This window comes from Impatiens glandulifera, chromosome 3, assembly GCF_907164915.1.
Source record: "Impatiens glandulifera chromosome 3, dImpGla2.1, whole genome shotgun sequence".
In the NCBI taxonomy this organism is placed as follows: Eukaryota; Viridiplantae; Streptophyta; class Magnoliopsida; order Ericales; family Balsaminaceae; genus Impatiens; species Impatiens glandulifera.
In genome coordinates, this window is record NC_061864.1 from 53,066,221 (window position 1) to 53,081,636 (window position 15,416).

At 33.1% G+C, this 15,416-nt stretch overlaps 1 protein-coding gene across 1 annotated transcript; it reads right to left on the bottom strand.

Moving 5' to 3' along the window:
* Window positions 1–13,316: 13,316 nt before the first annotated feature.
* LOC124930375 (expansin-like A2) lies at window positions 13,317–14,471 on the bottom strand. Its single transcript, XM_047470726.1, has 5 exons — window positions 14,336–14,471; window positions 14,095–14,243; window positions 13,874–14,052; window positions 13,641–13,773; window positions 13,317–13,565 (listed from the first exon to the last, which is right to left on the bottom strand). The coding sequence occupies exons 1-5, from the start codon at window positions 14,469–14,471 to the stop codon at window positions 13,317–13,319; spliced, it is 846 nt and encodes a 281-aa protein (XP_047326682.1).
* Between the last annotated feature and the right edge of the window lie 945 nt (window positions 14,472–15,416).

A 15,416-nucleotide genomic window follows, 5' to 3' on the forward strand; every position in this document is an offset into this window, starting at 1 on the left:
TATATATATTTGAGGTATTATTGTATGTTCAACTTTCAACCCAAACCAAACAGTAATTTAGTGATGATAATGGTGCTTCATCAATGGTGTTATTATTATATATGATGTGTTTTCAGCTTACAAAAAAGAAGAAATATATCAGACAAATCCTCTCTTTAATTTTATTAGTAGTTGTTGTACTTAATAATTATTAATGTTTGGTGATCATCTTCAGATTTGTTCTTCATCGCAAGGTGAGCATCCTTCCTGAGCTATTTCCGTTATTTGAAGGCCGGAATCGTACATGTATCCCGGTGTCCAGTTCGCCGGAAGAACACTATGTTTCGTATAAATCCACTTCCCGTCGAACCCTAAGGTCACCACCATTCTCATTTGCAATGCGCCGCTTGGACCAACAATTTCTTACGTCTTACTTTCGGAGAATTGATTCAATAGAGTTATATTAAAGATTACAAACTATAACTCTCCCTGTTTGTTCTACGTTTATAATCTCACTCTCTTCTCGTTTATAATATATATATATATAGGCTCTTAGAATTCATAATTAGGGTAAAGATAATGTGATATCTTTGATATCTTTACTATTATATGATCTCGTGGTAATTTAGTTGACATTTCCGTAATAATACAATTTGATTGACATCTTCACCATTATGTGATTTTATGCTTTTTTGAATCCAACAAATAATCGCACATATCTTCCTTCCCTTTCGTACCTAACATTGAGGCACACAAAATTGGGTCTCAAAACCCTATGCCCAATTCTATACATCCAAATTTGTTCACTAAATCATGTGGTTCAACCATATTCCCAAGTGATTTCCCTCCTCTTGATCATCTTCATGTCTTCCTATCTTAATTGAAACTAATCTTTAAAAAAACAATAGAGTAGTTAAATTATAGGATTTAAGAATAAAAAGAACTACACTCACATTTATCAAGAACTCATGGCCAAATACTCTTTATGGAAGGCTTAGTCCGGATGACATTAATATTACTAGCCAGTAGAAGCAATATATCATGGAAATAAACATAAAAAAATATATATTGTTAAAATAAATTGTTCTCAAAAAAATAAAATCCATATAAATATAATAGACGATTCAACTGAAAAGTTATTTGTAAAGTAAACAATAATCAAAACATCAAAGATGCTAATCTAACAAAAACGTGATAGAAATGAAGAGGACGAAATTAAATAAAAAAAGAAATTTCATGCGAAGAAAGTGATTTTACCCAAATAAATCATCAAATCTAAAATAAATGATCTATTTGTTGTCGGAAACTGTGGTACCCCAATTCGTTAATGTTCAGAAAATAGTAAAATCTGGCAGGCCACTTTTGATCCAACTTTGTCCCTACAAAAGTTAAAATAACGATCTTATTTTATTCGTTATATCAAAACTCTTCATTAAGGAATTTCAGTTTTAATTTTTGCATTAAACATTAAATATAGCAGTAGTTCTATTATAAAAATCTTCATAATCGCAAATCATTTAAACGATAATGTGACTGCACAAATTCTAGATTATCTACTAGAATCTCTTCTAACACTGGTGAAAAAGGGGTAAAAAACGAGAGTAAAAACTCTCGGTTTTGACCCTATAACTTTCGATATAGACACATTACCGAAAGTTTTGGTAACTCTCGCCATCCCTCGGTATTGACTCTTTCGTTAAAAACAATTGGGCATTTACCGAGAGATATCGTAAAATTTTCGGTTTAGATACCCTAGAGTAAAACCGAAAGTTAATTGAAAAACTTTCGATTTTTCCACTAAGAGAAAAACCAAAAGTTTTACAAATAACTCTCGGTTTTACTCCTTAGGGAAAAACCGAAGGTTTTCCAATTAACTCTCGGGTTTCTTGAAATGGAAAACCGAGAGTTAATTAGAAAACTTTCGGTTTTTCCCTTATGAGTAAAACCGAAAGTTTTCTAATTCACTCTCGGTTTTCTTCATTTGTAAAACCGAAAATTAAATAGAAAACTTTCGGTTTTACTCATGAGGGAAAAACCGAAAGTTTTCTAATTAACTCTCGATTTTCCTCAAATGGAAAAACCGAGAGTTAATTAGAAAACTTTCGGTTATACTCCTACGGGAAAAACCGAGAGTTTTCTAATTAACTCTCGGTTTTCTTCTAATGGAAAAACTGAAAGTTTTCATATAACTCTCAGTTTTTCCATTTGAGGAAAACCGAAAGATTTCAATATTACTTTCGGTTTTTTCCTATAAAATTTTAAAAATATGCTGATTATTTTGCTTGCAACCAAAACTTGTTCAGCCAATCCAATATATCAATAATAAAAGAAATGAAACATACATTAAATGATCATTATCATTACAAAATTCGCAACCAAACTAATTATCCGAACAATCTGTTATAAATTCAAATCGAAACAACTACTAATGAAAACATGTTTTGAATCGAAGCAACCAATGAAAACGTACTAGAATTAGCTTGTGGGGGAGGAGGTGGTTGTTGCCTCATAAACAATTCGATTATCTCCATTCTTGCATTCATTTCTAACTTTTCCCTCTCCATTCTTGTAACAATTTCTTCTTTTTCCGCTTGCATTTCTTGAATTGTGCGCATTCTTTCTTCATCCATTTTCTCCAGTTCCTTCAGCTTGAGCGCCATTCTTTGATTCTCTTCATACAATCGCTCATTGTTTCGTTGTGAACTGTTTCCACTTCGACGATCCTCACGAAAGTGTGTGGGTCGGACGCCTGATCCCATTCCGAACACTCCCCCGTGTTTTTGTTGTCCGAACACCCTCTCCGTCAATTCAAAATTAGATATTCCAGGTTCGTTACTAAGAACCTCCTCCATATCAACCTGCACAATTGAAATAAAGTATCATTTCTATAATAAAAAACTAGACATATTCAATTCACATACAATTTTCTCTTGCACGTGTTCGTCCGGGACGAGTGTTGGGTTTTCTTTTGTCGGTTTTGGGGTACGGGTCCTCTTGAATACTTCAATGACAGACGGTGCCCGTCTCATTTCAATCGCCTGTTGAAATAAATGATATATATAATTAATAACAATCTTTAGATTAAGTTATTACAAATAATGTACTTACCAACTCTTCTTCAATTTGTGCAAACGGTCTACTTCCCGTATGATATGGGAATTTCAGCTTCTTCTTGTTAATTATATTTGTACGACTGTTTTGCTGTATTTGAAATAAAAAATAAAGTTAGATTAATTAATATCAACTTTTATTTGAATTATAAAACCGTACCTTAAATTTTTCCGTGAAGAAATAGTTGCGACACACAAACTCCCAATCATCTCGATCGTAGTCTGGTGGAGGATTAGCCAGTACCGCCGCCTCGTCCCCTTTGTGGACACGGATATATCACTTGTTCAAATCCGACCTCCATCTATCCCATATCCGCTTGGCGTGTCCCAATCTGGTCTTTCGAAATGAATCAATAGAACAATTAGTAGCTTCGAACGGATCCTGAAAAAAAACATTCAAATGTTAAAAATAATTATTTAATGAATAATATATAATTAAGTAATAATTATTACCTTGATAGCAGTCCAGAGTGAATCCAATTGGTCCGCACTTAATGCCTTCCACTTTAGAAGACGGTGTGAGACGGTTGCGGGGTCCCGGATAATCGACCCCACATGTCTAGACCACCGTGTTCTTCCCACATCAGCACCGCCTGACCTCCCATCTACCTCTCTAAAAGTAAGAGGAATCCTTGTCCCCGCTACCCTCTTAGACATCGCAATATTCTTGTTCTTCCCCTGTCTCTTGCGGGCAGAATATTCTTTAAAATTATCAAATTCATAATTAGATATGTGAATCAATTCAAACAATAACTAATTTGTAAACAAGTTACCTATCGATGATGGGTCGGGAGTGGAACCGTGCTCCTCCTCATCATCCTCCTCGTTAGGCTCCTCGAGACCCTCGTCTTCAGCCTCATCGTCATCCACCATATCAGCAAATGTGCTCTCTATAAACTTTTCGGCCTCCGTAGCCTCAACATCTTCGTCTGTTGGGGGAGTAGTAGCTATCGGGACCACAACAATAGGTGGTTCGTCTCTAGAAGACGATCCTCGGAGCCTTAAGTTCTCTGATTGGGCAAGTAAGTTCTGGTATGGCTTTAACAATTTGCTGGTGTTTTCCTCATACTCTTCCAAGTTTCTTTACGACCTTCAGACATTCTTAATGCATACCATTAATAAATGAGCGAATAATTGAAATAAAGTAGTAATAAGAACGAATATAAAGTAAAAAACATAAATCTACCTAATTAATTAATCTGAACTATATGTTTGTAAACCGCGGTTTTATTTTTGTCATAATCTTCCAACCGGGTCGGGCTGACATGTTAGGGGCGTAGAATACTTGTTTTGCTTGACTCGCCAATATATACGAGTCTTGACTTTGGGTTTTCAAAATTCGGTTTACATTTACACTTACGAAGCCATATTTATCTATTTTCACTCTTAGTTCCCCCGAGTGTGTATCAAACCACTTACACTTGAATAAAACAACTCGTTTGTGAGAAAAGTATTGTACTTCGATTATATCCGTTAAAACTCCGTAGTATGACATAGTTTTAGACGCGTTGTACCCCTCAATAAACACCCCACTATTTTGAGTGGTCAAACCTTCGTCGTGTTTTTCTGTACAGAATTTGTATCCGTTTACTTTACACCAAACATACATAGACGAGTACATACTTGGACTTTCTCCTAAGATCTTGAGGTCTCTTGATATGTCGTTAAATTCTGCTAAATGGGCGACCTATATATATACCCGAAATGAAGTTGTTAAAATGAATAAAAAGAGTTAGGATATATGATTTATAATTTACTCACTCGATGCTTGAAATAGGCGGCAAACGTTTCTCCACTGGACTCGTTGTTATTGCAATACTGCATATAATCTCTGCAAATAGATCGAATATTAAATAGCACACTCTTTAATGCTAATCAGTAACAACAACATAGAATCTTATATGTAAAAAGGTTCTGCTTCGGGGCAATTTTTCAAAATGTGAGAATGAGTTGTCACTCGATCAATATATTCCAAGTTGTATATTTTTCCGTTAGATAGGTCTACCAACGATGCAAATATTGAAATGCCCGAGATTTCAGCTTGTGCATTTTCTTGCTCTTCTTCCTCCATATACCTGACACATAAACTAATACTCTCATTAACAAGATAGCTCTCGCTTATAGAGGCTTCGAGGTGGTTATTATTCCGCAAATATCTTTTCATTGTACCCATGTAATGTTCAAACGGATACATCCATCGATACTAAACAGGTCCCCCAAGCAAAGCCTCAAATGACAAGTGAACCGGGAGATGCATCATGATGTCGAAGATTGACGACGGAAAAATCATTTTAAATTTTCAAAGTGTCAATGTAATATCCATGTACAATTGTTTGAGGTCCTCTTGAATCAACTATTTGAAGCACAACAACCGAAAGAAACGAGACAAATTTACTAACCCATCATACACATTATCTGGAAGTAATCCACGGGTTGCTAAAGGAATAAGATATTCATATAAAATGTGACAATCATGACTCTTTAATCCTGAAATCTTTTTCTCTTCAAATTTACACAACCGCCGATATTTGAGCAAAAATCATCAGGCAACTTTAGATCTTTCAAGAAGTTACAAAGACATTTTTTATTTTCGGATGTCAAAGTGAAAGGCGCTTTTGGATAATGAACAACTCCTTCATCATTTATAGGATGTAACCATGATTTTATGCCTAAGAGTTGTAAGTCTTTACTGGCTTTAGGACCATCCTTAGTCTTCTCTTTCACATTCATTATTGTTCCCAACACGCTATCACAAATATTTTTCTCAATATGCATCACATCCAAATTATGTCTCAATAATAGTGATTTCCAATAAGGCAAAAGGAAGAAAAATCTAAGTTTGTTCCAATTGTCTCCCCGCGTTTCATGATATATCTTGGTTTTCTTGCTCAGATCCGTACTAAGAATTATGTCTTCTAGGTCTCGTGCTTGCTCGTAACTTTCTTTCCCCGTTAAAAATCTAGGGGGCTCTCTATAATCAGTTCGACCATCAAACGACTCTTTATCCCTTTTGTATTTGTTCTTTGGTGGAAGGAAGCGTCTATGACCCATGTAACATTGTTTGGAACCATGAACCAATCGAAGAGATACCGTGTCGTTGTTACAACAAGAACAAGAGAATTTACCTTTCGTACTCCAGCCTGATAAATTCGCGTAGGCGGGAAAGTCGTTAATGGTCCACAACAACGTCGCTCGCATGTTAAAGTATTGCGAGGTGTGTGCATCAAACGTTTTCACACCAGTTTGCCACAGTTCAGTCAACTCGTCGATCAATGGCTGGAAAAATATGTCAATTGCATCTCCAAGACTCTTTGGACCCGGATTTAACATAGATAAAATAAAATTTCTAGAATCCATGCAAGTAGTGGGTGACACATTATAAGGAACGAGAATAACCGGTCAAACACTGTATGATTTTTTCCCATTTGCAAATGGTTGAAACCCATCGTTTGATAAACCTAGTCTTACGTTTCGAGATTCCGACGCAAAATCTTTATAATTTTCATCAAACGTTTTCCAAGTTAAGGAATCAGCGGGATGTTTCAACGTATCACTATTAACTCTTCCTTCTTTATGTCATCTCATCATTGGAGCCGTTTTTGAGGATATGTATAGTCCTTGCAGTCTTGGTATTAAATATCTCAACTTCTTTTTTGGAATGAATTTCCCATTTTGCTTCTCTCGAACTGCCCCACTTGTTTGGTCGACTTTCCATCTTGAAAGACCGCAAACTCTGCAAAAATCTTCATTTTTGTCGTCTTTCCAAAATAGCATATAGTTGTTCTTACATGCGTCTATCTTGTCATATTTAAGCCCGATATCAGTAATGAATTTTTTACTTTCGTAGTATGAGTTTGACAATTGAGCGTCAATCGTTAATATGTAGTCTTTAAGCAGACGCATCATGATCGAAAGAAGAATTTGTCCATTGACATACATTTTTTATGTGAAGTAGTTTCAGTAGTGCTGATGATTTCGTTATTCGAGCACCTTCATACAATGGTCGTTTGCAATCATCAAGCAATTTATAAAATCTATGCGCATCTTCGACTAGTTCATGGTTGTTTGGGACCTCATTAACGTTGGAGAACATATCGTTTATAAATTCGTGCATATAACGTTCTTCATTGACCTCTTCATTAACTATATTATTCATCTCCGGTCTCGCATCGTTGATTTCCGCACGGCGTCCTCCGACTGATCATCGTCATCATCATCATCATCGAAGTCATCGGCATTTTCATCGACATCGTCATTAACCACTTGAGTAGTACGCCTCTTTTCTCCATGAAAATACCAGTACTCATAATGAACATTTATTAAATAAATGATGAGGCGAGTCTTCACTTCGTCTATTTCCATAAACGGCGTGTTCAAGCATTTCACGCAAGGACATTTCACGGTTTTTCAGGATGTACTCCTAACAGCAAACTCGAGGAATTTGTTAACACCTTTCTCATAATCTAGATGATCTCGACGTAAGGTCATCCAGCTTTTAGCGGGTACTTCCATATTTCTAATAAAATGGAAAACAACCCGCATTATTATTTACTTAATTACACTTCTATTTATCTTATAATAAATCTAACCTAAAATCAAATCTAACCCAACAATATTTCAATCATACATAATTCATACCTAAAATCCAATCTAATCAAAACAATGCAATTCTAACCTAAAATATAATTTATTCATACATAAACCAAATCTAACATAAAATCAAATCTAATCCAACACTATTTCAATCATACACAATTCAAACAATTCAATTTATACCTAAAATCCAATCTAATCCAAACAATTCAATTCTAACCTAAAATATAATTTATTCATACATAAGTCAAATCTAACTTAAAATCAAATCTAATCCAACACTATTTCAATCATACACAATTCATACCTAAAATCCAATCTAATCAAAACAATGCAATTCTAACCTAAAATCTAATTTATTCATACATAAACCAAATCTAACTTAAAATCAAATGTAATCCAACACTATTTCAATCATTCACAATTCAAACAATTCAATTTATACCTAAAATCCAATCCAAACAATTCAATTCTAACCTAAAATCTAATGCATTCATACATAAACCAAATCTAACATAATCAAATATAATTCAACATAATCAACATGATTCAATTCATAACTAAAATCCAATATAATCCTAATAACATAATAATATAATTCTAATATTATTAAAAGCATTTAAAACTTACCTTATTTAGCAGTTGTGCCGGCGGCGACGGTGGAGAGGCGCGACGACGGTGGAGAGGCGCGGCGACGGTGGAGGAGGCGGCTGAAGGTGGAGGAAGCTCGACGATCTTCAATAGACGGTGGATGAAACCTAATAACAATAAATATAATCAAACTCAATATATAACATATTATACATAAATAACACTCAATATAACCAAAAACAAACTACAATAAAACCTCAATCAAACCAAAATCAAAACAAAACCCTAAATTAAACAACTTCTAACCTAAATCAAACCAAAATCAAACCAAAATCAAACCAATCTAACATATATCAAACAAAAACATATATAACATTAATCAACCTAAATCAAACCAAAATCAAACCAAATCAAACCATAATCCTAAATTAAACAAAATCTAACATAAATCAAACAAAACCATATATAACATTAATCAACCTAAATCTAACAATTCCAAACCAAATCTAACATATATAACATTAATCAATACTTAGATAAACTTCCTTCATATTTATCAAGCATTAGATCATCAAGGAACTATGACCCTATTTATAGAATTAAAACCTAATCTCAATCAAATACTAATAAAGAAGATAAATTTAAAACAATAACATAACTTTCCTAAACACACTTATAATAATCTAATACTTCAGAAATTCAATCATTCAAACAGATTCAATCATACCAAGTTGAATTGATTCAATCAGATTCAATAATAACATTAATAAAACTAAATCTAACAATTCCTAAAAACTAACCCTAAAATCTAACCTGTATAACACTAATATATCTAAATAAACCTAAAATCTTGAAATTGACCTTCAATCATACGGACGGCGAAGGCACGGCTGAGGCGCGGCGGAGGCACGGCGGCAGATCTTCAACCGGATCCGCGACAGATCTTCAACCGGATCCGCGGCAGATCTTCAACCGTAGAGGCGTTGGCGGCTACAAGAGGGCGGCGTCTTGGCGGCGTTGTCTTCTACGGGAGGCGTCGTCTTCTTTAGCCGGAGGGAGTCGTCGGATGGCGGGAGGCGGCGTCGTCTTCTTGTTGGCGGCGCTGGCGAAAAGAAGCGGCTGGGAGAGAGAGTGATTAGGGAAAAGAAACGGGGAAGAGAGAAAGAAGGTTTTTTTTTATAATTAAATAGGTGATTCCTAAGAGTTATATGAAAACTCTCGGTTTTTATTTAATTAATTCTGAGAGTTTTCATATAACCCTCGGTTTTTATTAACAAAATGAATTCCGAGAGTTATATGAAAACTCTCGGTTTTTGATTGTTTAAATTCCGAAAGTTTTCATATAACTCTCGGTTTTGATTATTTCTTGACATTTACACAATTAAATTTAAATACACAAAACCGAGAGGTTTTGGTATATCTGTCGGTTTTTATGCATATTTCCGAAAGTTATATATTTAACTTTCGGTTTTAAAACATGACAAATTGTTAAATTATTTGGTTTCTCACTTTCTAATAACGTTGAACAACATTAATTTAACACATTTGATATCCTTAAAATATTTCTCAATCCATATGATCAAACATTACACAAATACATAAGATAATCCTACATAAACATTCATATACACTTCTCTATATGATCAAACACATTCATGAACATTTTAACATTAAACACAATCTAAAATTTTAAAATAAAACACACACTTGATAATATTAGTTAGGAGTCTAGATTGGAAGGTAGAAAACCAATTAATATAATAATTTGTGAAATAGTAATTCCGAGAGTTAATAATAAAACTTTCGGTTTTATGGGTATTTCCGAAAGTTTTACTCTAAACTCTCGGAATTACCATTTCACAAATTGTTAAATTAATTGATTTTTAATCTTCTAATGATCTTGAACATCATTAATATAACACATTTGATACCCTTAAAACATTACATAATCCATATGATCAAACTTTATACACATTCATGTGATCATCAAACACAAACATATATATATACACTTCTTTATATAATCAAACACAATAATAAACATTTTAACATTAAACACAATCTTAATTTTTAAAAAACAACACACACTTGATTAGATTATTTTGGAGTTTAGATTAGTAGGTGAAAAACCAATTAATTTTCCAAATTATGAAGTGGTAACACCGAAAGTTAAAAGTAAAACTTTCGGTTCTGATGGGTTTCATCGAAAGTTTTGAATAAACCTCTCGGTTCTGACCTTAAACAGAATGTTTTTGGGAAGGGACAAAACCGAAGATTCATTTGAAAATCTTCGGTTTTGACCCTTCCCAACACTTAGAATTTTTTCTGTTTTTTTTAAACAAGGGTCAAAACCGAAGGTTCATTTGAAAACCTTCGGTTTTTACCCTTCCCAACACTTAGAAAATTTTCTGTTTTTTTTTTAAATAAGGGTCAAAACCGAAGGTTTTCAAATAAACCTTCGGTTTTGACCCTTCCCAACACTTATAAAATTTTATGTTTTTTTTAAACAAGGGTCAAAACCGAAGGTTTTCAAATAAACCTTCGGTTTTCACCCTTACCCATACTTAGAATTTTTTCTGATTTTTTTTAAACAAGGGTCAAAACCGAAGGTTCATTTGAAAACCTTCGGTTTTGACCCTTACCCATACTTAGAATTTTTCTGATTTTTTTTAAACAAAGGTCAAAACCGAAGGTTTATTTCAATAAACCTTCGGTTTTGACCCTTACCCATACTTAGAATTTTTCTATTTTTTTTAAACAAGGGTCAAAACCGAAGGTTTTCAAATAAACATTCGGTTTTTACCCTTACCCATACTTAGAATTTTTTATGTTTTTTTTAAACAAGGGTCAATACCGAAGGTTTTCAAATAAACATTCGGTTTTACCCTTACCCATACTTAAAATGTTTTCTGTTTTTTTTAAACAAGGGTCAAAACGAAGGTTTTCAAATAAACCTTCGGTTTTTACCCTTACCCATATTTGGAATTTTTTCTGTTTTTTTTAAACAAGGGTCAAAACCGAAGGGTCAAAACCGAAGGTTCATTTGAAAACCTTCGGTTTTGACCCTTCCCAACACTTAGAATTTTTTCTGTTTTTTAAACAAGTGTTAAAACCGAAGGTTTAGTTGAAAACCTTCGGTTTTGGCCATGTTGTTTTAAAAAAGAGGTGAAAAGCAAACCAAAAGAAAATAATTCATGAACAACATATTAAAAACCAAACCAAAGATAATAATAATAATTCATAATTATGAAAACAAAAGACATCAAAATGTCATCGTTCGTACGGAAAAGAAAACACATAATTAATCAAATGATATAATCTCGAAATTATTAGATGGGGGAGGAGGGGGGTGGTTGATTCTATCGACTCCTCAACAATTCAAGTTGATGTTCGAGATTCTCCAATTTCTGTGCCATTTCAGCCTTGTCCGCTTTAATTTCACTCAGCAATTGGCCTCTTTCCACATCCCTCAATCGGATTTGCTCCATTTCCAGCGTCATATTTCTCACCTCTTCCTCACGTGGCGTAATTTCTGTTTGTGCTAGCAAATTCTGGTAATACCGAGACAGTTTCTCCGGTGTACGCCGAAGACTATGCCATGACTCACCCATCCTAAATGCATTTCATATATATACATATATATATATATATATTAATCAAACAAAATAACCATAACCTAAATCTAATCTAAACAATAACAAATCTAAATCAAACTACCAAACAAATAATCTAAACTAGCCTAAATCTAGATAATATAAACTACATTATAAGAAATCTAAATCTAATAATAAACAACAACAAAAAACAAATCAATCTAACCTGAACGCGAGAAGACAAAGAAGAGAAGCGGCGATGGAGGAGGAGGCTGCGGCGCGGAAGAGAGAGAAAGGAGAGAGTCGAATGAAAAAGAGAAGGGTTAGAGTTTGTATTTATAGAGGTAGTTACCGAAGGTTTTCATTGAAAAACCTTCGGAAATAACCATAACCAAACATAGAATTATTTTTAATTTTTTTGGGGTGAGTCAAAACCGAAGGTTATTGGAAAACCTTCGCAACAAAGAATTTCAGAAAAGGTAAAACCAAAAGTTCTTTGATTAACCTTCGCAATTAAAAATCTTAGGAATTGCAAAACCGAAGGTTTTTTTAAAAACCTTCGCAATTAACCCACATCCAACACTTACAATTATTTGTGGTTTTGGGAAGGTAAAAACCAAAAGTTCTACAAAGAACTTCCGGTACTAATTAGTAAAACCGAAGGTTTTACACCCCTCTCGGAATCTATTTTTAATACCGAAAGATTTGTTCCTCTCGGAAGTATTTAGGAGAGTTTTATAAAACCTTCGGTAAAAACCGTCGGTAAAAGTCGAATTTTTACCAATGTAACATCTCAAACTTTAAAAAGACAAAAAGATAATTGTCCTTTTTTTTCTTAAACACTTAGCAAAACGTTTTTCATCTAGAAATTCTTTCTCATAATTATGTATATTTTAAAATTACTAATGGATTTCATCTTATAAATTATAAATACATAATTTAAACTAATTTATTATATTATTTTTTAAAAATAAAATTCTAACACTAAAATGATAAGAATTAATAAATTTTATAAATACAATTTTAATTATATTATTTTAAAATAATAAATATTTATTATATATTTTAAAAATATAAATACATATATTTAAATAATAAAGAGTGACTATTAATTTGAAAAAGAAAAGAGAGGGGCATTAATTTCTTCAATCCTTCCTCTGGCCGAATCTTATTGCTTGAATTGAATGCAAATGATTCTTTTTTTACAATTGATTGTAATATTGTTCATCATTAATAAATAATATATTTGAGGTATTATTGTATGTTCAACTTTCAACCCAAACCAAACAGTAATTTAGTGATGATAATGGTGCTTCATCAATGATGTTATTATTATATATGATGTGTTTTCAGCCTACAGAAAAGAAGAAATATATCAGACAAATCCTCTCTTTAATTTTACTAGTTCTTGTTGTACTTAATAATTATTAATGTTTGGTAATATTCATCTTCAGATTTGTTCTTCATCGCAAGGTGAGCATCCTTCCTGAGCTATTTCCGTTATTTGAAGGCCGGAATCGTACATGGATCCCGGTGTCCAGTTCGCCGGAAGAACACTATGTTTCATATAAATCCACTTCCCGTCGAACCCTGAGGTCACCACCATTCTCATTTGCAATGCGCCGCTTGGGACTCTGCTGGTCGCCCACACCGCATCGTTGCCTCGCCGGTTCAAACTACTCCAGTCCAAAGAACCAACCTGCACAACCAACCAAGTTCACATTTATATTTTTGTTCAAATCAAATCATGAACGAATGAATCAATTCAAGTCACCTGAGCCACGTCAACTTCGACAATCTCTGTCTGACCGCCTTGAAAGATGAATTTGAGGGCGAGATAGCTTGGCCTATGGCTACTCTCATCCACATTGATTGTCAAGTTCTTGTTCTTGTATTCACATGGTATTCTGTTCCCATCAAATAATAATACACACCAGGTTTTTGTATGTTATTACCAAGTATTAAAAACCAAAAAAAAAAAACAGGTCAAATGGATTGATTTCAAACCTTCTGTATTGGACATCGAGAATACCCTGACGGAGAATATCGCGCTCTTTGCCCTTGTTAGCCATGGCGACAAAAGCACTACGGGTAAGGACAAACTCTGTGTTTTTGTCATTGTTGAGATCTGTCACTATCACCTTCGTCCCCTGTTTACTACACAGAGTGGCGTTCTTGCAACTTATCTACACAAACAAATTAACCAAAACAATCAATCCAAGCCCTACCCAACCCAAATATAGGAAATGGGGAAACACCAGACCCACATTAAAACAGGAACCACAGCCAGCTCCTTTTTTGTAGATGGAAGGAGAAGCAGCAGCGACCATTCCGTTACTGAAACTTGTGGTTAGAGAACCATACCCACAAGCCCCACCTGCAGCATTAATTATGGATCCATCTAATTTGTCAAATCAATTAAAAATGAAGAGTTTATGACGATGATGAAGAAGATGAATTCTTTCTTACGAGAAATGGCATAATCGCCGGAGAAGTAGGCGACCTTGGAGTTATGCAGGCATCGATCACATGCCGCAGTTGCAGAAGAAGAAACTATGAGGACGAAGAAGAAATGGAGGAAACAAAAATATGTTGAAGAATACATTATGTCTGGTTTTAGTGGGAGAGGAAGGTCTATAGTGCACTATATATATATTATGCTTGTTTGTTTGATAATATCATCTACAAAGAAAATAAAATAATATTTACGTTAAAGTTCTTCATTTAATAATATTATTTGTGTCATTAAAGTCATCCAAAATGACACATTTTACTTTCTAATTAGTTATTTATAAATCATTCTTTAAAAAAGCACATAAAAGATAAATAAAAATACAATAAAAAACTGTAAGAACAAAAGTTTGAGACATATTATTTGACATTACACTCTTATTTTCGTTTGGCTGTAAGTTTTTTCTACTATGAAATTGATCATCCAACCAACTTTTTAAGTAAAAAATGTTTTTTTTTATAATATTGGGATGCAAGTAAAATAAGTAAAATATTGAATGATGAGTCCAATAACAAATATTTTACTAACCAACTTTCCAAACAAATTGTATATAAGTCTGTTATTTAATAACATAACCATAATTAGATATAAATTTTTATTATTTAATTATATTAAATATTTAAAACAAAGCAAATAAAATAATATAGAAAGTAAAAGTATAATAAACCAAACATTAAAAAGTTGTTTTTTTTTTATAATATAGGGATGCAAATTTAATATTGAATGATTAGTAAAATATATTTTACTAATCAACTTTCTAAATAAATTGTACATCAGTCAAAGTTATTTAATGACATAATCATAATTAGATAAAATTTATATTATTTAATTACATTAAATATTTAAAACAAAGCAAAATAATATAAAAAGTAAAAGTACGATAAACCAGACATTAAAAAGTTATTTTTTTTATAATATAGGGATACAAATTTAATATTGAATGATTAGTAAAATATATTTTACTAATCAACTTTCTAAACAAATTGTACATCAGTCAAAGTTATTTAATGACATAATCATAATTAGATAAAATTTATA